The sequence below is a fragment of the Bos grunniens genome, chromosome 18, assembly GCF_055505025.1.
Source record: "Bos grunniens cultivar Pamir isolate PY7600 chromosome 18, Bosgru_T2T1.0, whole genome shotgun sequence".
NCBI classification, from domain to species: Eukaryota; Metazoa; Chordata; class Mammalia; order Artiodactyla; family Bovidae; genus Bos; species Bos grunniens.
The window spans coordinates 54,666,425-54,692,708 of NC_141182.1; the positions used below are offsets into that span (position 1 = coordinate 54,666,425).

Consider the following 26,284-nt stretch of genomic DNA (forward strand, 5'->3'; position numbering starts at 1 on the left):
ATGGAGAAAGTCATCTGTGAGCCACCATGTGGGAGGTGGATGCAATAGTCCTTCATCCCTCCCTCTATCCACATCTCTTTCTATTTGAGTTTGCAGCTCCCCACACACCCCCTGTAAGGGGTTGACTGTATTTTTCTTCCTTTGAATCTGGGCTGGCTCTTCATATTTCTGGGGGTCAAGAGAAGATAGTGAGATAAAGATGGACCAGATCTGAGCCAGGGCCTCAAGAGACCACGGGCCCCTCTGTTCTCTCTTAGGGTCCAACCAAGCCTGTATTCTAACTGAACAAACCAAAGAGCCTGTTGGTCTATGTCACCATGCAGCCCAGTCACCCCTGTTGTCCCCACTGCCCACCAACAGAGCCTCCTTGCTGACCCGTGACTGGGCACAGATACACAAGAGGGCCCTGTTGAAGCCACCAGAACTGCCAGCGGAGCCTAGTACACTAACCCATAGAAAAATGAGCTAAAAATTAATTGGCCTTTTGAATCATGAAGCTTTGGTGGGGTCTGTTATATGGTGAGAGCTGACTGATACACGCGGAGGGCCTGGGGAGAGAGCAGGGGACAGACTATCGATTATTGTTATAATTAGTAGCTCATGAGCTTCACACTATGAGAATTTGAATCCTGGAAGAGACCCACGAACTCAGATTGGTGGCTTTTTAAGACTTTATCATTAAAAAAAAAAAAAGAGAAGACAACAGAAGAGGGAGGTAGGGGGAGAGGGGAAAGAGGGTGGCGGGCTGGGAGGATGAAGGGAACCTCCCCAAATGTCAAATCCAGGTGACCTTCCTTCCCTGATGGCCCCAGCCCACCCCCAATCCCTTCTCTGTCCTGGGGGTCCCCAGCCAGTATCTTCTGCAGACCCAGGCCTGAGATCTCAGCTTGGGTTTTGGGCAGAGGTGACGGCACAATGGGGTGCAGGGCCGGGAGGCCTTGTCTTTGTCCGTGAGAGACCCTCGAGTGGGCACTCAGGCCCCTCATGTCACAGCAGGGTCCCAGGGAGGTAGGCGTTGAGTTGGGGGGGTGCTGTAGGAGGTGGGCCAGGTGGTAACCAGAAGCAGGTAAGAGCCTGAAGCGGTCACAGTCCAGAGGGTGGGGTCTGTGAGGAGGAGAAGGAGAAGCCTAGTCAGGAGGCAGGGAGGGATCTGGACCTCGATCAGGCCTTCTGTGCCATCAACCCTAGAGGGAGAGGGACACAGAGAGAGAGACAGAGGCAGAGAATCGGGTCAGACATGGAAGAGGGAGAGAGACAGAGAGGAAGAAATAAAAAGACAGGGAGGCAGTCAAGATAAAGAAAGTGATAGAGATGGGCAAGAGGATGGACAGAGCAGGACAGAGAAGAGACATAAAGATAATCAGAGATGGAGATGTGGAAAGAGAAAGAGTGAGAGAAACAGAAAGAGAAAGGAAAAGGCAAGGGTTAGGGGGAGAGAGAAGAGTGGAGAGAGAAGTCGGAGGAGAAAAGGCAGCTTCCTGGGGCAGCAGGGGGAGATGCTCCCGCCATCACTGCTGTCCCAGAGGTCCCCAGGGACCAGGGCCCACCTGTCCATGGTTGGTCAGTGCAGAGCTGTGATGACCATGGGCCCGCCAGGCCCTGAACAGACCTGTCCATCTCTCCTCTCAGGCTCAAGCTTCCAGAGTCCTCCATATGTCAGCCCTAGCGGGTCTCCACTCTCATCTCCCAGCCTTTCTATGGGTCCTGAGTTCATTATTTACTCATTGACTTACAAACCTCAGGCCAGCCCAGTCCTTTGTTATGTGGGGTTGTGGGGGAAGAGGGGTGTGGCCCAAAGGACTGTCTCATAGCCTTTGCATATACTGTTCCTTCCTTTCTTGTATCACTCCTCTTATTCTCCTGGTCTCAGCTCCAAAGTCCCCTCCTCCAGGAAGTCCTCCCTGAACCTCCCAGCCTGGGTCCAATGCCCTCTCCGGGCTCTTCCAGTTCCTGGGTTCTCTCCTTCCAGCCCTGCTTACTGTAGGTCATTACCGTCTAGGGACAGGCCTGTCTGGACTGTGAGTTTCACATGGGCAGGGCTGAGGTGGCATAGTCACTGCTGTGTCCCCAGTACCACCCAGCACAAGGCTGGGCACCCTGCTCTGGGTGGGCTCACTACAGGAGTCTGAAGGTCTTACAAAGGGTTGGGAGTAGCATAACCCCCAACCCAATGTCCCTAGACCTAGGACACTCACATTTCTTCTGACTTCAGCCTCTATAGATAATGCCACTCTCCTTCTAAGTTCAAACTCATCCCCATTGATCCTGGAAGACAAAAGTGGGGTATTAGTGGGTGTTCCCCAGACACCTCCATATGCTCCCCTCCCCCTTCTTTCCTGAAGGGAATCCTCTATCAGGACAAACTGAGTCATCATTTAAGAGGGTGGTGGTGGTTTAGTTGCTAAGGCGTATCTGACTCTTGCGACCCCGTGGACTGTAGCCTGCCAAGCTTCTCTGTCTGTGGAATTTCCCAGGCAAGAATACTGGAGTGGTTGCCATTTCCTTCTCCAGGGGATCTTCCCGACACAGGAATCGAACCCGTGTCTCCTGCTTTGGCAGGTGGATTCTTTACTGCTGAGCCACCAGGGAAACCTGTTTAAGAGGGTGCTGGTCCTTTAAGCAAAAATGGAACTTTCCGCTGGATGGGTGAAGTCTGGAAGAAGCAAACTCTAGGAGGAAAACACGGAGCAGGAAACCTGTGTTTGCATCTCCAACTCCCCTCTTATGCAAATGAAGCATTTCAGCACCGTAATCCAAGAAGGAGGGGCATCATCTTGTTTAGGGGTGGGGCCTGGTGCCCTGGGTGTGGCTTAGTTAAGGGGGCGGGGCCTTACCTGGAGGCCTGACGGTCACGTGTGACTGAGTTTCGGTGTAGCCAGCCATGGGCTGGCCCTCTGGGCTGAAGGCTGCACCCTGCCCTGTTGAGGGATGCAGGCTGAGCCCCAGGATGCCTGGTCCAGGCTTCGGCACTCCCCTAGAAACATGAGGCCCTCTCTCCCCACCTTCTCCCTGTACCTGTGCGGTTGGATTGATCGATCATTGGTTGCACGATGCGACGCCGGGCGTTAATGAACCTGGGAGGGGGTCATGGAAACGGAGGAGGGTGCAAAGAATGAGTAGAAGAGAGGCCAAAATGAACACAGAGAGACAGAGAGCGAGTGGGCTGGAGAGGACAGATAACAGGGGCCGCCGGAAGAAGAGACGCTCTGAGGGGCTGCGGGGCCTCCTTCAGCACCGCGGACAGCGCCCGGCCTCCCACCCCGGGCAGGCCCACGGACCGCCCAAGCCTCCTGTGTCACTCACCAGTTGTTGACTTGCAGGATGGTGAGCCCCGTGTCCTGCGCCAGCTGTTTCTTCTGCTCCTCTGAGGGGTACGGGTGCTGTAGCCACCAGAGAGAGTTACCCGGCTTGCCTGGCTGCCCTTTGATCCCCAAGGCCTGGCCTGCCCAGGTTCCCCAGGGGGATTGGCGAGCCCAGGTGGGGGCAGGGCTGGGAGAGCCACCATGTCTAAGCTTCTATGCTCCCCGGAGCCCAACGGAGGGAGGCAGAGCCAAGCTTTGGGCAATTACCCTTGCATCACCTCCTCCCCACCAACCTCTTCCAGCAATTAGAGGCTAATCTGCCAACTCTCATTAGGGAGGTGGAGCTGGGGTGGGGGTGAGACTCCACCACTCCGGGGAAAGGAGGCAAAGCCCAGCACCAGCCCTTGCTGGGTCCATTAGGTCCTTGTGTATGTCTCTCCCTGTCCCAGTCTCTATCCTTCCCTGTGTCTGGCTGGCTGACTGGCTCTCCCCCTCTGTGACTCAATCTCTCCTTGTGTCTCTCTTGCTGATTCAGTGCTCCCTAAATCTCCCCATCCCTATCCTCATTTCAGCCTCCCCTTGTCTATCTTCCTGTCTCTATTTTACCATCCCTCTCTGAGAGGCAGAGGGGTGCAGCGAATAAGGCTGAACTGCCGGCATTTAAACCCACTTTGGGCTGTGAGACCTCGATCTCCTCATCTGCAAAATGGAGCTAATAACATCCCTGCCCTCAGAAGGATGTGTTTGGCTGGATGGTGGATGATTGACAGGCGGGTGAATGGATGGGTGGGTTGGAGGGGAGGACTGACTGAGTCAGGAGTCCTTAGTGGCACCGGGCACACAGGTGGCATCCACAGATGTTTGCTCTTGTCAATTCCCTTCTGCTTGAGAGTCTCTCTCAATTTCCCCCCTGCCTCAGCCTCCCATCTCCAGGTCTCAGTCTCTATGCAGTACCATCCTGCACCATCTCTCTCTCTGCCCACCCCATGCACAGGGCCCCAACACTCTCACCGAGAGGTGCTGGAACAACCAGGCTCTCATGATGTTGGTGGCCACCTTGGGGAAGATCCCTCTCTTCTTGTTCCGCCGCCGCTCCTGGTCCAGCTCCTCGTCCTCTCCCCCAGAGCTGGGAGAGGCCACGCTAGTGTCCAGTCCATCTCCTGAGTGGGGAGAGGGATGCTGTGCTTGTGGACAGGGAAGTTGGGGGGCCAGAGGGACCCAGAACCCTCCTCTGAGGCACCACACCATACCCCAGTGATCCTTGCCCCTCTGGAAGTCCTGCCTGCTGTCTAACTTCAATCCTCAGCCTGACTCCCACCTTTCCCCTCTGCTTCTCAAGTTTCTCACCTTGGTCACTGGAGTTGTCCCCACTCTGGGAGGCCAGGCCCCCGCTGGATGGACCTGGCGTCCCCAAATGTACAGATCCGCTGTCTTCATGGTCTCTAATCCATGCAGTATTCTGGAAAATAGAAGTTGGAAGTCAGTGTCAAAGCTTGGGATGCAATATGCAACAGCGACTAAGACCATGGGCTCTGGAGCTAGGACTCCTGAGTGTGAAGCCTCTCTCTCTGTCTCTTTGCTGTCTTTTTGCTGACCTTGGGCAAGTCACTTCACCTCTCTGTGCCTCAACTGGAAAAACGGAAAGCAATAACCATCCAGCCCACCCCCTCCCAGAGTGTGATAAGGACTCAATGAGTTAATTTATGTAAAGGCATATAGCAACCGTTCAGTGAAGATGAGCCTGTACAGATCTCCCGAACCTTATCTGAAATCCTTGGAAACCAGCACTGTTGCAAAATTCAAAACTTTTCACAGCTTTCAGCAGTAAAACCAGTGCACATTGCCGTGTATTTCCTAACACCCACAGCAGGGTATGGGGCGTAACCTCGTCATCAAACTCATTAACATTTCTGCAGCAAAATGGATGAATATTTAACTAAGTGGAATAAATAAAGGCTATAAATAGCCTCTCAGTAGTTCAGGTCAGATTTTGCTGCCAAATGAGTTTGCACTAAACTTAAATGGGGAAAAAAAAAACCCACCAACATTCAGTTTTCAGAGATTTGGGGGGCTCCAAATTACAAATCAGAGTCCAGGGCCATATTTTCTTTACCCAAACTCCTACATGTTCTGAGGAATTTGACGATGCATTGAATTCACCTCTGTCCCAGCTTTGGGTCCTAGGAGGCCTACCAACCCATATAGATACATCAAGAAGCATCGAGACTTTGTCGTTCAATTGTTGGGAGGCAGCTTGGGTGAAAATGGGGGTGGAAACAGCCAAAGGCGGTTGTTGAGCCCCAGGGTGATCCCTTCCCCTGCTGAATGTCCTAGACCCTGCCCACGGCTTTGTCATCAGTCCCCCAGCCCTGCAAATAACCCAGAGTGGATGTATCATCTGTGTTCTGCCAGGGCTCAGCCTGAAACACTTGGTAGCGTAGAGAAGTTTCCTCTGGGCTCAGAACATCTGTGCAGAATTGAGAGTGTGTGGGCCTTGGGGATGGGTTGTGTGCAGGCTGTAGGATCATCAGGTCTGAAGGCTTTTGAGCATTGTTGAAACTGTCACCCTCCCCTTCTGGCGCTGGATCCATTCGGATGCTGTGGGTACATGCGTGTTAAGTCGCTTCAGTCATGTCCGACTACTTGTGACCCTATGGACTGCAGTCCACCAGGCTCGTCTTGTCTATGGAATTCTCCAGGCAAGAACACTGGTGTGGGTTGCCCTGCCCGACCTAGGAATCGAACCCGTGTCTCTTATATCTCCTGCATGGGCAGGCAGGTAGTGGACCTGATGCTGTCCTGAGTCTGCCATGTGGCATGTAAGTGTGAACGTGATTATGTCCCTGCCCATCATGGCAAGGGCGTCCCTGGAGAGGAGGGGTCTGTGATGTGGTTGTCACCTGGGTGGAGCTGAGACACGTAGAGGTGTTTGAGCATGGTTGTGTCACTCTCAGAACTGGCCAAGTGGCTGTATCTGACAAGGGCAAGGCTACGTTTAGTTTTCTAAGCTTGTGGCTTTAGTTCGAAGGGCCGGGAGTATGTGTGGTTATCCTGATTCCTGCATGAGCTGCCAGGCGACTCCATGATTCTCTGTGTGTGGAGGGAGGTGTCATGGCCATGGGAGTGTGTTGGTGGCTGAGTGACGATATGGAATATGACTGTGCCTCCGAGGGAGTGGCAACGGATCAGCACACGCACAGGGTGTGCCACTGAGAAGATGTGTATTATGGGTTGTTGAGCTTCCCTTGTGGCTCAGCTGGTAAAGAATCCACCTGCAATGCAGGAGACGTAAGAGACGTGGGCTTGATCCCTGGGTCGAGAAGAGCCCCTGGAGAAGGGAAAGGCTACACACTCCAGTATTCTTGCCTGGAGAATCCCATGGACAGAGAAGCCTGGTGGGCTACAGTCCACCGGGCCGCAAAGAGTCGGACACAACTGAAGCGACTTAGAACACACACTCATGGGCAGAGGCTCACCTGTGACTTCCGTCTGCACATGCTCAAGTCTATGCCGTTGGGGTGCGGCTATGCGCCTGTATCTGGGGGCGGGTGTCGTGTTGTATCATTGTTGAGTGTGTCGATAGCGTGACTGCCCTGTGGGTGTGGGCCTCCTCGGGATCTGCATGGCTGTTGTATGATTATTACCTGGGTGCTCAAGTCTATGAAACTGTCATCTGATAGCATCTGAGACTGAATGGATCTGGAGCCATGTGGTCATTGACTGGCAAGGTGTGTGTCCACGCCAGCTGAAGTCCGACTGTTAGGGCATTGGGGTAACGTGTGTGTGCATGTGCACAGGCACTGTCGTTGCTCTGGGTCTAAGTGTGACTGCAGCTGAGTTTGTATGGCAGGAGCTGGGGCCATTTGGGTGGCTATTTTGTGCCTGGGGTCTGTGCACCATGCGCACACACGCACACATACTCTAGAACGGCAGTGTCTCGGTCAGGCTGTGAGATCTATGACCCTGTTATGCCGCTGGGCTGTGTGTGTCTAAGAGTGCAGTGCATGTTATCACCTGGCTGTGAGTGTACTGGTTTGTGTGGCTGTGTGTGAACCTGTGTGGGTGTAGCCCAGTTCACAGCAGGTATCTGCAGCTGTTGGGGTGTGTGTGCGTGCTTCCGTCCAGCTGTACCGCAGTCTGTACAGCTGTGGCATAGTCAGTGCGTGTTCCATGGTCAGGCTGTGACTGGCTGTGCCTGCCTGAGGCTGTGTCATAGTGTGCATGACCCACCCCCAGCTCTCTGGGCATGCCTTTGGTGGCAGGGCAGTGCCTGCTGCCCCATGCCGAGCCCACCTGGTCTGGGAGGCTGGGGCAGGAGGCCGGGTAGTCGTCGAGGTCTTCTCTGCAGCTGCTGTCCCGATCCTCGATGACCAGGTCGATGGGCATCTTCCCCTTGAGGCAGGTGATGTAGCGGTGACAGAAGTTGTCGCACAGGTCGTGGACCTGAGGGGGCACCGGGGTACTGGGGGGGCCACCCGGGGGCCAGGGCTGGGGTGCACAGGGGTGGGGGTGGCCTTCTGCTCCAACTCTGGTAGGGAGAGAGCCTGAAGGAGGGGTTGAGGGGGCAAGAAGGGGAGGGATGGGGGGCAAGGGAGGCCGTGCGGGGAAGTGAGAAGCACTTACCTTCTCCAGCTCCAATAGGTGGAAGCGGAGCACTTGAATGGCCTGTATCATCTGAAAACAGACAGAGGAGGGGGGAGAGGGAGAGAAGAAGGGAGGGAGACAGAGAGAAGGAGGAAGAGGAGGAGGTGAAAAAAAGAAGGCAAGGAGGAGGAGGAGGAAGAACAGAGGCAGAGAAACAGAAAAAGTGCATTGGATGACAGAGAGGAGTACAAAGAGAGCAAAAACCAGTCGACAGAGGCAGAGAGAAATTGGCAACAGAGATGGAGACCCAGGATTAAGGAAAAGGCAGTATGAGATTGAGATCAGACATAAAAAAGAGAAGCAAGAGGCGCAAGAGACAGAAGAGGACTCATCGCAAGAGGGGTGAGCTAAGGTCAGCTCTCATAAAAACACCGTATCCTTTGCCTGCGTGGCCTCTGATCTAGGGCCCACCCTTCACCTGAAAACTACATTTCCCAGAGTCCTTTGCCAAAGGGTTCAGCCAATAGGAAGCCCTGGTGGGAGCTGGACCAGGAAAGGAAGGGACAAGCTGGGGTACTTATGCCTCTCTCTGCCTCTCCTCTCCTCTCTTCTCTTTCTCTCCCTTCTCTCTCCTCTCCTCTCTCCCTTGCAGCCAAGTGGTTTCATTTATTTAGGTGTGGACTCTGTTCTGCTGACTGATAGAACTAGCTAACTTAATGAGTCCCCAGTCTGTGCTGAGCATTGACTCAGTATATACCCACAATGGGGCTTCCCCGGTGGTGCCAGTAGTAAAGAACCCTCCTGCCAATGCAGGAGATGTAAGAGACGTGGGTTTGATCTCTGGGTCAGGAAGATCCCCTGGAGGAGGAAATCCTACCCACTCCAGTATTCTTGCCTGGAGAATCCCATGGACAGAGAGGAGCCTGGCAGACTGACTCCAGTCCATAGCATCGCAAAGAGTTAGACACGACTTAAGTGACTTAGCAGGCACATACTAACAATAGCCTTACACAATAGAAAGTATTACTAGCTACACTTTACAGATGAGGAAAAAGGGCCCAAGGAGGTAGACCTGCTTGCCCTGGATCTAAGAACTAGTACGTGTAGTTGGGATTTGAACTCAGGCCATCGAATCCCTGTTCACAAACTCTAAGCTACACTACACTGCACTGCAAATGGCAAAAATTATCACTATTTGAGGATGTGGGTCAGGTGGTCTCCTCTCTGCTCCCACAATCAACCCCAGGGCTACGGAGGGTGAAACAGGAGACCCCCTTGGAGGAGGGGGTGTTGGGGAGGGCCCAGGTCTCACCAGATTGTCCAGCTCTGGGTTGGAGGAGAAGAGGGGCCTCTCGGAGCGGACCTGAGAGAAAGAGAGAGGCAGAGGAGGGCACATCCTATCTCCTGCCCATGCCCCCCGCCACTTCACTGGCTCTCCTGGGACACCGCGGATGGTGGGTGCCCACCTGCTTGGCAAAGGCTGCAATGTCTTCATTGAAGGAATCGGAGGAGCAGACGTCACCGCCCGGGGGTGTGCCCAGCCCAGTCCCAGCCCCATCACGGGGAGAACATGTGGCCAATTCACATTTCTCAAAGACCAGGGCTAGCAGCGGGAAGAGCGGGTGGCTGGGGGAAGCAGGAGGAGAGAGGGTTCATGAGGGGTGGGCGGGGGTGGGGTGGGGCTGGGAGGTATGGTGCAACCAGGAGGTGGACAGGAGACCCAGAGGAAAGAGGTGGAGAGACAGACACAGAAGGAGAGAAACATATCCAGAGAGACAAAGAAACGGGGTTGGGGGGCGCATCCCGAGAGCCCTCAGCCTCGTCCCACTCACCCATAGATCTCATCTTTCTCCCTTCTCAGGCCGTCACTGTCCAAGCCCGGGGGCTGGGGAGGCCGGTGGGGGCCATAGGGCCCGGGGGCTCTCGGTGCCGAGGACACTGCCTCCGAGAAGCCAGCCAGGGCTGCAGTGCTGTCCACGATGCCAGGGTAGTGGGGCAGCTCATCGTACTGGGGGGGAGGTGAGAGGGGAAGCCCCAGGGAGGTGTCAACACAACAAGAAACTTCCCTACCCTCTCACCCAGGAGATGCCCCCGCCCTGCCCAGCCACCTGCCCTCCTGTCTGCATAGAGCTGTCTGGGTGGGACCGAAGGCCCCATCCTCAAGCTTTCACTTGGACCCATGGACTGTGAGAAATGTCCCATCAGAGATTCCCGATGTATGGGCAGGAGGGTCCAGGGGAGAGAGACTGACCCAGGTCTCAGATTTGAGGGTCAGGGCGTCAGGGATTGGCTGGTTGGTAACTGTCAGCTTCTCCCAGACTGAGGAGGGGAGAGAGATTCAGAGAGAAGGGGAGAGAAGAGAGAGACTGGGAGGGAAATGAGAGAGAGAGAGAGAAAGCTTAGAGAGAGGGAGAGAGACAGAGAGAGAAATGTTGGGAGAGGGTAAAAAAAAAAGGCAAAGAGAGAAAGAGACAAGAGATAAGGAGAGATGCAGAGACAGAGGGAAGAGTAGAGAGGGAGAGAGATACAGAGAGAAGATACAGGAGAAACAGGCAAAGGGAGATGGGGACCCAGAGGCAGAGAAGGAGAGAGAGGGGAGGGGAGAGAGAGGAGCAGGAGGGAGAGATTGATTTTTGCTCATGGACACTGCCTGTCAAAGCAGTGCATTGTTTGTACACAAATGTACGCAGTCTCCCCGACTTCAATTTCATTTCACAGACCAGTATGCATGTCTGAGTGCATCTTAACAACTTGTCACACTCCACTCCCCATGTGAGCCCACCACACACACACACACACACACAGAGCCAAAAGCCAGGCTCAGGAACGAATGAATGAATGAATGAATGAAGGCATCAGACATTTAGCACAGTGCCTGGCACACATTCAATACACACTTGTTGAAACCAAGTATAACCCAGCACAACCACACAATCCCACTTGTGCCGACCGCCCCAAAGAGAAGCCAAGCTTGAGATTTCTCTCTCCTATCATCACAGAAGCAAGCGCACCAGGGGAAGCCAGGGAAACCTGAAGGCACCCAGGTCCCACCCTTTCCTTTGAGGGAGAAACTGAGGTTCGAAAAGGCAGAGAGACTGAAGAGGGGGGAGTTCCAGCGGTCCTGCCGGCGCGGAGGGCTCTGAGTGTGTGTCTCTGCCCTCTTCTCCTAACTTCTCCTGAGTCCTGAAGTTGAATCCAACTGCCCCCCACCGCTCATCGCGGCACATCTTAGGACGTCCGGGAATCCTGTGGTGTTCCTGCACCACCCCCCCCCCCCCGACTCCCCACCTCCACTTCCAAAGGTGCATGCTCACCTCTTCGCTGACCTCTCATCCCCCAGGACCAGGAGAGAGAGAATCCCTTGGCCCTGCCTGACCAGACCCACCTCCCCAGCCCTGTCCCCACCCCTAACCCTCCGGGAGGACTTGGAACAAAAGTAGACGTGGGAGAAGGATGGGGGAGGGCAGAAAGAGAAAGGGGGTGGGATAAAGGGCCTGGGATGGAGGGGGAGACCGGGGCAGAGAAGGGGAGACTGAGGGGCAGGGAGAGGGGACGAGACGGCGGAGGGAGCGCGCTGGGCTGAAGGGGGCCACAGCTCCCCAGGGAGGCGATGGAAGGATGGGAAGGGGGGTGGGGGTGCGACGACCGACCCGGGCGCAAGATCGCCCGCCCTCACACCTACCCTCCGGGCCATGGGCTGATGCCGGCGGCAGCTCCCGGGTCCCTCCAGGGCCTGGCCGGCGGGGAGGGCGCAGCCGGGGGCAGCGGCCCCAGATGGCCCGCGGTGCCGACGCCAGGGGGTGGGGCAGGAGGCTGGGTGCCCGGCCCCCCCACCCCCACCGCTGTCAGCGGCAGGCGCCCGGCAGTGCGGAGGCTCCGAGCATGGACCCCCAGCCTCCTGCCCCCGCGGGGGTCACGGCCAGGGAAGGGGCGAGCAGGCGAGGGAGGGCCGCCCGAGGCCCCCTCCCCGGGGCCCCCAGCCCCTCCCCCGGGTCCTGGGAGGAGGGAACCAGCCCGAGACCCGGGGACCGCGAGGCGGGGGACAGAGGGGCGCCGGGGGGCCGGGCCCGGGCGGCGGGGGGCGGCGAGGGGCGTGCGGCGGCTCCCAGCGCGGTGCGGGGTCCCGGCGTTGGCGGGCCGGAGGGATGCTGGCGGCTCCGTCTCGCTCTCTCCCCCTCTCTCGGTCTCTCCCTCTCTCTGTGGTCACATCCGGAAGTTCCACAGCGGAGATGCTTAACCCGCTGTCCGCCGGCGGCTCGGCCGCGGGCCGGGCGGGGCGGGGCGGGGCGGGGGCGTCCGGGGCCCTCTCCCCTCCCCTCCCTTCCCCCTCCGCGCTCCCGGGGGCTGCGGACGCTTTCGGGGGCGGCTTTTTGTATGGGAGCCTCCGTGCGTCTGGTCCGCCCGGGTCCCCACCCCTCCGACCTCCCTCTCTCCGCGGCGCCCCCTCTCCCCCGACCGCGCTCCGGTCTTCTCCGCCTTCTCTCCCTCCCGGCCGCCCCGGGTCCTTGTCTGTCTGTCTGTCTCTCTCCCCTTTTCCACCCTTCCCCGTCTCTCCCCATTTCCCTGCTTCACTCTTTTCCTCTAGATCTTCAAGTCTCTCTGCTTCCTGTCTTTCTCTTTGTGTCTCTGTCTCTCGCTGTGTCTCTCCTTTTCTCTCTCCCATGTCTGCCCCCTGGCCATACATCTATGCCTCTCTCCCGACCCCGCAGACTCCCAGAGGCCCTCTGATCAGCCCCCTTCCCGCCTCACCCTTTCCTTGCTCTCTCTTTCTCCCTGTCTCTCTGTCTGACTGTGAGACAGATCAGAGGAGAACCAGAGGCTGGAAGTCACCAAAGCCCTTTTTCTACTTTCTCTTCTTGCTCCAGACTACCCCTCCCCACCCCCCAACTTCCCACCTCTGGGAAACAGGGACACTTATGTGCTTCCCTGAAGCCATCCGTGTGTGTGTGTGTGTGTGTGTGTGTGTGTGTGTGTGGCCTTGGCTGTGTCTGTCTGTCTTGGCTGTGTCCGATTGTTGGTTCATGCCTGTTATGGGTGTGTTGTTTCTGTGTATGAATATGGTGAGTTTGGGGTGTTTAAGTGTGTGTGCCTAGAAACCTCACTTTGTCCCTCTGCCCACTTTTGACCTCTGCCTTTTGCAAGTTTCTTAGCCTGTATCCCCCTCAGCGGTTCTCAGGAGTTTGTGATGGAATCCCCGAAACTGAAGGTTAAGATGTGGCTGGTTACACATCTGCTGGAGATCAAAGGATTCCCCGGAGGAGCCTGGGGCCCAGGCAGCCTTTGAAACTGGTGTTCTAGTGAAATAAAGAAGGTATCTGCAACAGAAGTTTATTGAGCACCTACTGTGTGCTGGGTGATGTTCTGGAGACGTCACAGGGAGCAAAAGACAACCTTTCCTGGCCTCCTGGCCCTCACATGCTCCTGGGGATGGTGTGGGGGAGAGAGAAGAGTGAGGTATATAAATGTGTAAGTATAAAGTCACATCTGGAGGTGATAAGTGCTCTGAGATGAAGCAGAATAAAGACAGGAGATGACAAAAGCTGGACAGGTGTCATCTGAGCAGAAACCTGAAGAAGGGGATGGAGGGAGCTCTGCAGGTGTCTGCCTATCATGCCAGGCAGAGGGATGGCAGGTGCAAAGGGCCTGGGGCAGAAATGTTTTCCAGGCCAGCGAGGGCAGGAGGGAGAGCAAGACCCCTGGGATTCATTCTCTCACTGGCGTTTTCTACAGTAGGGTCTTTGGGGAAAAAAAAAAAAGATGGCATGTGTTTTGTTTGTTAATTTTTAAAATGTATTTATTTTCGCCTGTGCTGGGTCTTCACTGCAGTGTGCGGGCTTCTCTTGTGGAATGCGGGCCCAGTACTTACAGCACTCCGGCTCAGTAGTTGTGGCTCATGGGCTTAGGTGCTCCGCAACATGTGGAGTCTTCCTGGACCAGGGATTGAACTGCACTGGTAGGCAGATTCTAGACCACCGGGCAAGTCCTTCCATGTGTTTTTCCTTAATTTTTTTTATTCATTTTATTTTTGGCCGTGCTGCACCTTCATTGCTGCACGCAGGCTTTCTCTAGTTGCGCCGAGCAGGGCTGAGTCTCCAGTTGCGGTGCGTGGGCTTCTGACTGCAGTGGCTTCTCTAGTTGCGGAGTACGGGCTCTAGAGCACAGGCTCAAGAGTTGTGGTGCATGGACTTAGTTGCTCCTTGGCATGTGGGATCTTCCCGGACCAGGGATCGAACCAGCATCCCCTGCATTGCAAGGCGGATTCTTAACTCCTGGACCACTAGGGAAGCCCTGCAGGAGGGTCTTTATCCTTTGGTGACCTCAGATTCTCAAGGGGATGTGTAAGTGGGTATCAGGAGGCCTGTGAACGCCCTCAAGTCTTCCTGGCAAAGTACGGACCTGGTGCCTATGTGATTTTACAGGGAGATGGCCCATAGTTTTCATCCTATGATCAAAAAGAATGCTTGACCCCCAACAGCTAGAAACCATCACCCCAGAGGAAGAACTCTAGAAAAGAAATGAGGCAGAGATCCAGAGAGAAGGGGACAGGAGTTGGAGGAGACGAACACCCAGGGAAAGGAGGGGCAGAGGTGGGCAGACGGAGTCTGAGAGAGAGAGAAGGGGGCTGAGAGGGCTGGCTGGAGACCATACCCGCACCCCTGCCGGGCTCTCTAAGGGTATTTTTATGACCCTCGTAAACAGCTCCGTCTCTGCCACACCCTGCTGCTCCCTCCTCCTCCTGTCTTGTGGAAATTAAACAAAACCACCAGGCCCCGGGGAAGGGAGTCAGACCACTGGAGTTACAGCAAGAAGGACTGAGGTTAGGACAGCAGCAGCTGTCCCAGAGTGGGGGGCCGAAGGTGATGGCCCGGTCCCCCCAGCCTCCCAGGAAGGCCCCTCTCATCCACCCAGGGCTCAGCTTCACATCCACACGACCCACCGCCTTGCCTCTGTCTCATCCAGAACTGTCCCTGTCTTTCTCTGTGTCCCTGACTCTTGTCCTTTGACACGCCCCCTCGGCACACCATCAGCTTTCCTCCCTGGCCATCTCCAAGGATCTGGGGTCCAGACCCACCTCAGATCAGCTCTTTCCTTTCTAAGCCTCAATTTCCCCGTCAGCTGAATGAGACAGGGGCCCGAGGGGGCGGGGAGTGAGTGATGGCGAAATGGTTAAACTGGAAGGTGCCAGGACACTCAGACTCTGGCCGCCTTGACTGAGTCTGGGGTCCTCATCCCAATGGATGCTCCCCCGAAACTCTCCCAGGCACTGTTCCTCGGGTGACACTGGCCCTTTAAGGAAGGCAGAGGGGTAGAGAAGAGCCTTTAATCACTGCCACACGCACCCCGCCCCCCAGATAGGGGTTTTGGAGCAGAAAATTAATTTAAATCACTTTTTAATTAAAGATGCAAAGCTCTTCTGGGTGCGCCCCCCTCTCCCCTCCCCCTACAGCCTTCAGTCGAAGCTTAGGGTGTAGGAGTCTGGGATCTAGGCCCCCAGCTTCGCTTTGGGTCTGGAGGGGCGTGCTGAGGTCCCCAGGCCCAAGCTTGTCCTGAAGACAAGAAGGATGGCCCATCTGACGGTGATGGGGGTCAGGGGTGGAGGGAGTGGATGGAAGGAAGGAAGCAGTTGTGTCTTAACTGGGTGGGGGTCTGGGTGAGGCCAATTTAGGGGGCTGAGTGGCTCGAGGAGAGGTGAAAACAGAGCAGTGGAAAGAGAGAAAGAAGGAAAGGGGGTCAGACCGAGTCCCAGAGCGATGCGGAGAGAGGAGAGCGGAGGGGGGAGAGACTGAGGAGAGAGAGGAAGGGAGAGACACAGAGAGACAGAGACCAGAGTTATGCCTCTCATCGCTCTGAACTCAGCCCCCAGACGAGGAGGAGGGGCTTGGACTCTTGAGCATAAATCTTTTTAATTAAAGAGAAGAGCAGGAGAAAATAGGAATGTCTGGGAGAGAAACTGATGGGAAAGGCCAGAGGCTGGAGGGGGAATGAGGGGGGAGGCTGGCTTTCTCACTCCCTCTGCCCCAGTCTGTCTCACCCAGACACACACACACACACACACACGCACGCACGCACGCACGCACGCACGCACACACATGCACGCACACACACCAGCCCAACTCTCTGCAGAGCTGTCTCCCTTTAGTGGTTCCTGGCGGGACCCTTGGACCCTTTGTCCCAGGCAGCGGAGGGTGCCGGTGTTTGCTGGTTGTTTGCATCCATGAGGTGCTGTGTGGGCCCGGGTGTGTAGGTATCTGGAAGCCTCTTACCTGCTCTCATGCCTTTCTGGATGTGTGTTTGGGCTTCCCTCGTGGCTCAAATGGTAAAAGAATCTGCCTGCAGTGAGGGAGACCTGGGTTCAATCCCTGGGTGGGGAAGAACCCCTGGAGGAGGGCATGGCAACCCACTCTAGTATTCTTGCCTGGAGAATCCCCATGGACAGAGGAGGCTGGCGGGCTACAGTCCATGGGGTCGCAAAGAGTCGGACACGACTAAGCGACTAACACACTCTCTGGATATGTGTATCTGGATGTGTTTCTTCATCTGTCTGTGTGTGCGTGTGAGCGCATCTCAGCAGAGGCACAGACTCCCACGTGAACACCAGCCTTAGGAGGGATCTCAACCCTTAACCCCATCCCAGGCCTTAGAGCACCCCTGTGGATCTGGGGGACCTCCCAGGGCAACACTTGGCATCCAAGCTGTTAGTGGGTGGTGGGGAGGAACCCTGCTGGGAGCCACTCAGCACTCCCGCATCTTCTCTCTAGAGCCTGCCAGCTCCCTGCCTCAGTTTCCCCTCTTTGTCATTAGCTATGTCCCCCTTGCCCCCCTCCCCAACTCCTGGTCTCTCTCCCAGGGTCTGTATCTCAGAGGTAGGGAAAGACAGGGTCCTGAGTCAGGGGCTGTGTTTCTGTCTTGGGTGTCTGTCTGTCTTTCCAGCTGCCTGCCTCATGTGTCTCTCCCTCTACTTTTCTTTCTCTCTGTCTCTCTTTCTCTGGACGATCTCTCCATGTCTCCGTCTCCATCTCTCTCTCCTGCTCCCAATCTCTCCTTTTCTCTTTCTCTCCCGCCGCCGCCCCAACTCCGTCGTCTCTGGGGACCCATGTCTCTGGCCTTTGTCTCTGCACCTCTCTGCGCCCCCACCCCTGTTCCTGAGTTTCTGCCTTCCTGCACCTAGCTGCCCAGGCTTCTCCTAGTCTCCTCTCCAGTTCCTCCTCCTGTGCCTGGCCCGGCTCCAGGAGAAGGAAACATTTATCTTGGTGGGCGCCTCCCCCACCCCAGCCCACGCCGGCCCCTCCTGCCCGCCGCCAGGCCATCCATCACCAGAGCTGGTGACTCCGGCGGCTCATTTGTCACCCGCTGCCTGCCGCCCCGCCAAGCAATCATACCATTAGCCATGGCTCGGCAGAGGCCACGGGGCGGACCGGGCCTGACCTGGGCGGGGGAGGGCCAGGGCCGCGACTCCCCCCACCCCAGCCCCCTTCCCGTCTCTCTGGCCTTGTTTTCTGAATCTGCCTCCTGTCTCCTTTCTGAGTCTCCCGCTTCACTCCTTTTGCCTCGCCCCCCCTCCTCTCCCTTTCTTCTTTCACTGTGTCCTTGGCTGTGTCTGTCTGTCCGTCTGTCCATCTGTCTCTGCATCTTTTTCTCTGTGCCTGTGTCTCTGTCTCCATCTCTCTCACACATTCTCACTCTCACTTTCCATCTCTTCTTTTTCTGTCTCCCCACCCCCACCCCCAGCCCCGTCTCTGTCTCTGGGGACCTCTGTCTCTCCATCTCTTTTTCTCTCTCCATGTCTCCACCTCTATGCCCCAACCCTGGGTCCCCGGGACTGTTTGTTTCTGTCTGTCTCTGCCCCTGGGTCTCTCTGTAACTCTCTGCCTCCGTTTCTATCTCCCTCTGTCTGTATCTCTCCCTTTCTCCCTTTCCCCGCCTTGCCCTGCTCAGGTTGTCTCTCCACCTCTCAGTCTCTGGTTTCCTCCTGTGCATCTCCAAGTGGCGGCCTCTCTTTGGCTTTGTGCACTGGGTGAGAGGCCGGAGGATTACTTTCAACCTGGAGCTGTCTCTGCCAGAATTCCTCAGCCTTTCCCACCTTCCTCAGCGCTGCGTGTTAGGGCTCTGGTTTCCCTCTCCTCCTTCTCTGTCTCCTCCTGTCTTTCTCTGTTGCCCTCCCCACACCCGATGATGTTTTGTTCTGGGCCCCCTCCCTCCCCTGCACCCTCCCCCCTGCCTCTTGTGTGTTCCCCTTCCCCTCCACCCTGCGGTCCCTCCTCTTCTGACCCCAGCTGCCCCCTTTCAATCCATCATCCTTGACATTTCCTTCCCTCCACCTTAGGAAGAGAAAATTGCAAGGAGAGGGCAAGGGGGGGAGGAGCTAGCGGGCAGGCGCCCTGGGAGACCCTGGAGGCCTTCTCTCCCCCGCCCTCCTCCCCAGTCCTGTCTGGAAGTCCTCCTGAGAGTCTGACTTTAGTCCTCAGGGGGATGGGAGGACACAGAGGAGATGCTGGGAGCAAGCCCATCCCTGTTGCTGGGATTGCAGAAGCTGAGTGCTGAGAAGGGAGCTGGGGGTGTGGGGCCGGGGACGGGGGCGTGGGCGGGAGACCTGGGCACAATTGCACCCCCCTCATTCCTTGGTGCCTAAGGAACTTCCCTGGTGGCTCAGATGGTAAAATATCTGCCTGCAGCGCGGGAGACACGGATTCGATCCCTGGGTTGGGAAGATCCCCTGGAGAAGGGAATGGCAACCCACTCCAGTTTTCCTGCCTGGAGATTCCCATGAATAGAGGAACCTGGCAGGCAACAGTCCATAGGATCGCAGAGTCAGACAAAACTGAGCAACTAACATGCATTTTCCTTGGGGAAGAGGGAAGTCCCATTCACACCCCTCTGACCCAACAGCAGCCCCCAATGCTGGCACCTGTAACTCCCCACTGAATGAAGCAGCCCTCCCTTTCATCAGCCGGGAGTTAATAAAGACCCCAACTTCTTCACTCCAGGTTGGGCTCCCAAAGAGGGTTCTAGAGTCCTCAGTGGACCTCACTGCCCATAGGAAGTGGGTGACCTGTTCATCAACACACCCCTTAATGCTTTCCTTCCCTGTCTCTCCTCCAGTATTTCCTGGAATCCCCTTACAAACAAGCCTGGGACAGTGGCCAGGCAGGGACATGGTGGATGAGCAGAAAGTGGGGTAAAAGGAGAAGGGAATCCTCCCCCCTCAGCTATGATGGTTAATTGTATATGTTCATTCGACTAAGCTATCGTGCCCAGAGTTAAGGAGATTACCCTCCATAACGTGGGTGGGCCTCACCCAATCTGCTGAATGCCTTAAAGAAAAACAGACTGAGGTTCCCCAAGCAAAGGGGAATTCTGCTTCCAGACTGTCTTCAGATTTGAGCTGCAACCTCAGTGCCTCCCTGAGTTCCACTGATTTGGGACTTTTCAGCCTCTACAATCACATAAGCCAATTATTTAAAATAAATCTTTCATTATCTATTTATCCATGCATCCTATTGGTTCAGTTTCTCATGCTACCACATGGATGGACCTTGAAAACGTTACTCATGCTGAGTGAAAGAAGTCAGTCACAAGAGACCACGTATTGGACTTCCCTGGTGGTTCAGTGGTTGGGAGTCTGCCTGCTAATGCAGGGAACGCAGGTTCGTTCCCAGTGCGGGAAGATCCCACGTGCCTTGGAGCAGCTAAGACAACTACTGAAGCCTGTGCTCTGCAGCAGGAGAAGTCACCGCCAGGAGAAGACTGTGCACCCCAACCAGAGGGTAGCCACCGCTTGCAGCAACGAAGACCCAGCACAGGCAAAAATACATACATGAATAAAATTCAAACATTAAAACAAAACCCCACATATAGCAGGATGCCATTTACATGAAATATCCAGAATAGGCAAATCCATAGAGATAGGAAGAAGATTAGTGGCTGCCTGGGGCAGGGGTGGAGGGGTGAATGGGGAGTGGCTGGGTGTGATGAGAAGGGTCTGGAACTAGACAGTGATGGCGGCTCCACAACGTGCCCTTGGCTAAAACAGTATATTTTATGTGAAGTGTTCTTGTTGTCATTTAGTCACTGAGTTGTATCCAACTTTTTGTAAACCCATGGACGAGAGCCCACCAGGCTCCTCTGTCAATGGGATTTTCCAGGCAAGAATACTGGAGTGGGTTGCCATTTCCTTCTCCAGGGGATCTTCCCAACCCAGGTCTCCTGTATTGCTGGCAGATTCTTTACCACTTGAGCCACCAGGGAAGCCTCAATTATAAGCGTGTGAAGTGTATTTTATCATAATTTTAAAAAAGAGTTCAAGATATAGAGATCTATAGAAACTCACGACAAGTGGCAGTGGTGAATTAACTCCAGACATGGTGTAGTTGCTGCTGTAACAAACCAGCCCAACATCAATGGCTTAGAACAGCACAACTTTATTCTCTCACAGTCCCAGAAGATGAAAGTCCAAAATCAGTCCCCATGGCCAAAATCAAGCAGGGCTGCAACCCCTCCGGAGGTTCTAGGGAACAAGCAGTTCCCTGCCTGTTCCGGCTTCTGGGGGCTGCGGTATTCCCTGGCTTGTGGCCACATTGCTCCAGTCTTCAAGACCAGCATCTTCAAATCTCTGCCCCATCTTCACACGGCCTCCTCCTCTGCGTGTGGCATTATCTCCTGTTTGCCTCCCCCTTCTGAGGATCCATGCTGATCCAGGCTGATCCCGGATCATCTTCCCATCTCAAGATCCTTAACGTAATTACACCTGCAAAATCCTGTTTTGTCACATGAGTGAACACATTCACAGTCTCCAGAAATTAGGATGTGGATATCTTCTGGGCGGGGGGTCTATCATTCAGCCTACCACAGATGGTCTCCAACAACTCCTCCCCTTCTTCCAGGCACCCTCTCCACCCACTGAGAGGTGGTGTCTATTACCTCGCCCCTTGAATCCTGTGACTTGCTTTGACCCAGGGGATATGGCAGACATGGGCTTACAGCTTTCAAAGCAGCTCTCTTGGAATCCAGACACCATGCCATAAAGAGTTCACTTAGCCAAGGGGGCTCCAGGGAGAGCTGAAGTGGCCCAGCCCACAGACAGTACCCACTGCCAGCCACAGATGAAGGCACTTTGCAACCCCAACCAAGCTCCAAGATGGACACAGCCACATGGTGACCTCAGCCACCACCACCAGCAACACACAGAATTGTGAGGATTGTTGTTTTAAGCCACCAAGTTTCAGGGTGGTTTGTTGCTTGGTCATAGATAACTGTTACACACAGAGAGACACAGACACAGGGGAGGTGGGGGGCGGGGGGAGGCTGACACTTGGAAAGAGAGAGAGAAAGAGGGAAGGCATGAAGATACAATTGAGAAAGCAAAGCAGAGACACACAGAGAGAGGGGAAATTAAGGAAATGGAGGAGACAGCATCAAAGAGAGACAGAGACCTCTGGAAAGAGATGGACAGGGTGGTGGGGAGGGAGACAGCAGTGTACAGACAAGATACAGAAGAAAGGGAAACAGAAAATGTCAAGAAAGACACGGGCTCCTGTCAACAGCCCTGGCTCAGCTTTCAGCTGACAGTCAGCATCAACTGTCAGCCACGTGAGGAAGTTATCTTAGGAGTTAGTGACTTGCCTTCAGATAACTGCAGTCTCATCTGACAGCTGATCACAATCGTGAGAGACCCCAAGTCCACCCGGAGAGCCTAAGTGAACTGGGGCCAACCACAAGAGATAATAACTTGTCATTTTTAAGTCGCTAAGTTTGGGGTGGTTGTTAGGTAACCACACGTACCCAGAATGAGATGCTTGGAGTGTCACAGAAAGGTGGGTGAAGAAATTGAAGGATTAGGGGGAGGTTTTAGTCTGAAGATTTATTTGGATGAAATAGATTAAGGACTCGGGGAACTGTTAAGACAGCTGAAGCAGAGGAAATGTGCATTTCAGAGTCTGGGAACGTTAGAGGATCAGGACTGGATCCAGATGAAGACCTTAATCTCAGAACAGGTGATGCACAGACTTAGACAACAAACCGATGGGTGCCAGTTGGGGGGAAGGATCAGGGGAAGGGATAGGTAGAGAGTTTGGGATGGACATGTACACATGGCTATATTTACAATGCCTAACCAACAAGGACCTACTGTATAGCATGTGGAACTCAGCTCAATGTTGTGTGGCAGCCTGGATGGGAAGGGAGTTTGGGGGAGAATGGATACATGTATATGTATGGCTGACTTCCTTCGCTGTTCACCTGAAACTGTCACAGTATTGTTAATCCACCATACTCCAATACAAAATGAAGGGTTTTTTTTTTTTTTTTTAAAGAGCAGGCGATACAAAGAATCTGGGGCTCTTTGGCATTAATTTCAGTGGTGATTTCATACCTAGAGTCTGATTGCTTTTCAGAGCATCAACTCTATGAGTTTCCGCAAAGCTTTCTGCAGAAGAGACTGTTCATTGCTCCTCAACATCCAATCTCTCATCTTCCTTTAAAAATCCTCTATGACTTTTAGCATGATGACTCAGAACTAAAACTATATTTTCCCTAGCTCCTCTTCCAGCTCAGTGAAACCAGATGGTTCTGATCTGGACACTAAGATGTAGAAGGAAGCGATACGTGGAACTCCTGGGTCAAAGCCTTACAGAGGATGGTGGATCCGGGACCTCTCCTCCCCTCTCCCTCCTTCCGGTTGCATGATGACGTCATGGAGGTGCGCCATCTTGGACCAAATAGACGAGGGTCATAGTCCGGCTATGTCCGAGTGACTAGTAGAGCAGCTACTTTGCATGCTTCTGTGGCAGCTCAGACGGTAAAGAATCTGCCTGCAATGCAGGAGACCTGGGTTCGATCCCTGGGTCAGGAAGATTCCCTGAAGAAGGGAATGGCAACCCACTCCAGTATTCTTGCCTGGGAAATCCCATGGACAGAAGAGCTACAGTCCCTGGGGTTGCAAAGAGTCGGACAGGACTGAGCGACTAACACTTTCACTTTCCTGAAATAGAGCTGCCGTACCAGCTGTAACTGTTAAACAAGAGAGAAATAAATTCTAATCTTATTTAAACCACTACTATTTTGGATCCCTGCTAGTCACATCTAAACTCATACCTAATTGCTATTAATAAAAATATGAATAGGAAGCTCTTATGGGGCTCCCCTGGTGGCTCAAAGGGTAAAGAATCCGCCTGCAATGCGGCAGACCTAGGTTTGATCCCCGGGTCGGGAAGATCCCCTGGAGAAGGAAATGGCAACCCATTCCAGTATTCTTGCCTGGAGGATCCCATGGACAGAGGAACATGGCGGGCTATAGTCCATGGGGTCGCAGAGTCGGACATAACTGAGCAACTAACATTTTACACTTCTGAGGGCTTACATAGAGCACCTCTCCAGGTTCCAGAAACCAGCCCGGCAGGATAGAAGTGGGAACATCTTATCTTCTAGCCCCAGACTGCCCACCATCCCTTGTTTCCCTATACCTCGCACAGCCTTGTTAATATCTCCTTTTTAACATTTGCCTAAGTCACCCAGTTCGGTGACACGGGCGTCCTGTGGTGTCTTACTACAGAGTCCTTGCCCTCACAAGTCCCAGCGAGGCTATCACCTCTGGCACCCTGTTGGGCATCTGTCCCCCTGACCACAGTGTCAGCCTGGGAAGAACAGGGTCCAGCAACATTTTGGTCTCTGCAGTGTCCCATGCACAGTGCCAGACACAGGCAGGCACCCAATGGACACGTGAATGAAAGAATCCCAGGGTCTGCAGGGAGAGGAAAGCATACTCCCGCTTGTCTATTTCTTGTCCCCTGGGCTTGATGATTGAAGAACTGGGACTCAGGTGACAAAGCAGTTCACGGGAAGTCTTGCATTTCTCTGTCCTTTTGATGCTAGTTGTTCCTGGATGGGGTGTGTATGTGTAAATGAGCAAGTAAACTGGAAAGTATAACTATTCCCATCTACTAAGCTCTTACTTTGTTGTTCACTCACTAAGTTGTATCCGACTCTCTGGGACCCCATGAACTGCAGCACACCAGGCTTCCCTGTCCTTCACTATCTCCCAGAGTTTGCTCAAACTTAATGTCCATTGAGTCAGTGATGCCATCCAACCATCTCATCTTCTGTAGCCCCCTTACCCTCTTGCCTAAGCTCTTACTGTTGTTAGGTAGTAGTCTAAAAAATATATATGTATATTTAATACAATAATCATACAATTTAATACAATAATCTTGTGAAACAGGGACTTCTTAGTATTAGTTCCTATTATTATTAGGCACTATTAGTTCCTATTATTATTGAAAGTGAAACTGTTAAAGTCACTTAGTTGTCTCCAACTCTGTGACCCCATGAGTTGTAGCCCACCAGGCTCCTCTGTCCATGGAAGCAGGCAAGAATACCAGAGTGGGTAGCCATTCCCTTCTTCAGATCTTCCTGACCCAGGGGTTGAATCCAAGTCTCCCCCATTGCATGCAGATTCTTTACCATCTGAGCCACCAGGGAAGCCCCCAGATGGTAAAGTGTCTGCCTACAATGCGGGAGACCCAGGTTCGATCCCTGGGTCGGGAAGATCCCCTGGAGAAGGAAATGGCAACCCATGCCAGTACTCTTGCCTGGAAAATCCCATGGACTGAGGAGCCTGGTAGGCTACAGTCCATGGGGTTGCAAAGAGTCAGACATGACCAAGCGACTTTACTTCACTTCACTTCATCCCCATTTTCCAGGTGAAGGAACTGAAGCACTGAGACAGTAAATCATTATGCTATGTCGTTTCCAATGACAAATAATTCAAATTGCTCCCAAGCTGCCCCTTGGAAGACCTTGTATCCAGGCGAGGAACATGGCGTTGCTGGTGGGGTGAATCGGCATCTGTGATGCTCCTTTTTGTGTCCAATCCCAAGCCCTGGAAACGCCCCTGTTTGAAGCAGAGACCACACTCCTTTTCCTGTCCCCAGGCTCACACCTTTCCCTGCCTCTGTCCCCATTGTCCTGGTTCACGTCTGGTAGAATTAGAGGTGTCCTGCTCCCGTTCTGCGCCCTGGACGTCTTCTCTGCCCTTCCTCACTGCGGGACTTTGGGCAAGTTGCTTCCTCTCTCTGAGCCTGTTTCCTCAGTAGAAGGAATTGACTCTGACGACTGATGGCAGACCGCATAAGGCCGCACAGTGCAAGCATCGTGGCCCTCCTCAACGCCCGCCGCTGTTGGCACTGTTCTCGCCAGCTTCAGATCCCTTGCCTTCAGTGCCCTCTTGCCCCACACCTCCTCCCACCTTGCAGGAAAAGCCCTCTCAGGCCCGTAACTCCCTCTAGAAACTCTCTCTCAAGATTCTCCAAACTCTGATCTACATGCTCTGACTCAGTTTCCCCACCTTCTACCCACTCCTCACTCTTCTTCAGTCTGACTTCTGCTCCCACATTCTCCCCTCAGCTGCTTACATCAAGATCTAAACCCAAGGGGAGCCTCTAAGCTCTCATTTTCCTCCACTTCTTCACAGCCTTGGGTCCTGCTGACCATGCCCTCATTCTAGAAACTTCTCTTGGCTTCAGTTGCCCCACTCTCCTGGTTTCCCACCAACTTCTCTGGCTTCTTCTCCTCGACAGGTCTCCCACCTTCCATGTGGCCCTTAGATGTTAGGGGTCCTCAAGGCTCTGCTTTCTTCTCCTGCTACCCAGGCCCCAGAGCAGCCCCACCCCCTCCTGTGGCTTGGTGACACCTCCTTGCCAACAAATCCCAAATCTCTCTCAAGTGCAGCTCCCTGGGCTGAGCTCAAGGTGTCCCCCGGATGTCTCTTCACCCTCTAGATGGCTCACAGGCATCTCACGTTCGGCATGAACTCACCTGAATCCTCTAAGCCTGTCCTTGGTACTTATCCCCACTTGGCTTTCCAAGCCCTCACTCTCTGGGCTGGAAATTCTTCACACTGTCCAGTCCCTCCCTCCCAGATCCACTCCCCACATGTCCACACTCCATTCTGGCCTGTAGGATTCAACCACTTGCAAGACGACCAGTCATTAACTCACAAGGCTGGACACTTTTAAACAGGCTGTGCCCTTTATCGGGACACACACACACACACATACAAGTCCTCTGAGAAAGTTACCTGATTTCTTTAGGAAACCCCCATCAACCCCAGCTCTCTTCCTCAGGCAACGCAGGATCCTCCTCTTTTGTGTTCCCAGGATACCCTATGACGTAGAAGGGTTTGTGGTGGAGGGAATGGGAGCGTGGCTAGGGAAAGTTCCTGGGTGGCATGGGGCCGTGGCCAGGGAAGCGCTTGGGTGATGGGTGGGGGCGTGGCCAGGGAAACTCCTGTGTGGAGGGGGCGTGGCCAGGGAAGCTCTTGGGTGAAGGATGGGGGCGTGGCTAGCAAAGTTCCGGGGTATTAAGTGGGGGCGTGGTGAAGGGAAGCTCTGGGCGGACCTTCAGAG

At 54.3% G+C, this 26,284-nt stretch overlaps 1 protein-coding gene and 1 long non-coding RNA gene across 12 annotated transcripts; both read right to left on the reverse strand.

Moving 5' to 3' along the window:
• Window positions 1-657: 657 nt before the first annotated feature.
• MEIS3 (Meis homeobox 3) lies at window positions 658-12,150 on the reverse strand. Of its 10 annotated transcripts, none has more exons than XR_015146227.1 (14): window positions 11,569-12,082; window positions 9,719-9,894; window positions 9,353-9,512; window positions 9,199-9,249; window positions 7,926-7,976; window positions 7,596-7,745; window positions 4,650-4,761; window positions 4,314-4,462; window positions 3,304-3,380; window positions 3,016-3,074; window positions 2,835-2,918; window positions 2,539-2,669; window positions 2,196-2,265; window positions 658-1,104 (listed from the first exon to the last, which is right to left on the reverse strand). XR_015146227.1 is itself a non-coding variant. In XM_086353326.1 (14 exons), the coding sequence occupies exons 6-13, from the start codon at window positions 7,974-7,976 to the stop codon at window positions 2,216-2,218; spliced, it is 732 nt and encodes a 243-aa protein (XP_086209452.1). In that variant the 5' UTR covers window positions 9,199-9,249; window positions 9,353-9,512; window positions 9,719-9,894; window positions 10,138-10,252; window positions 11,569-12,087; the 3' UTR covers window positions 658-1,104; window positions 2,196-2,215. The 10 variants fall into 10 exon arrangements, 6 of the variants coding, with proteins under 6 accessions (XP_086209452.1, XP_086209448.1, XP_086209450.1 ...); XR_015146228.1 differs by having other exon boundaries at window positions 658-1,184; XR_015146229.1 differs by having other exon boundaries at window positions 7,596-7,694; window positions 11,569-12,058.
• An 8,139-nt stretch (window positions 12,151-20,289) lies between these two features.
• Window positions 20,290-26,171, reverse strand: LOC147354128 (uncharacterized). Of its 2 annotated transcripts, none has more exons than XR_015146231.1 (2): window positions 25,957-26,171; window positions 20,290-20,641 (listed from the first exon to the last, which is right to left on the reverse strand). It is a non-coding gene; the product is annotated as an uncharacterized LOC147354128 (long non-coding RNA). The 2 variants fall into 2 exon arrangements; XR_015146232.1 differs by having other exon boundaries at window positions 20,290-20,631; window positions 25,957-26,100.
• Between the last annotated feature and the right edge of the window lie 113 nt (window positions 26,172-26,284).

Excerpts from the sequence above, each read along its gene's own strand:
- MEIS3 (XM_086353321.1), bottom strand. Across the intron at positions 3,381-4,313 it reads GGTTGTTCCAGCACCTCTCG|CACCCGTACCCCTCAGAGGA; the intron begins GTGAGAGTGTTG and ends TGGTGGCTACAG. Across the intron at positions 3,075-3,303 it reads ATCCTGCAAGTCAACAACTG|GTTCATTAACGCCCGGCGTC; the intron begins GTGAGTGACACA and ends ACCCCCTCCCAG.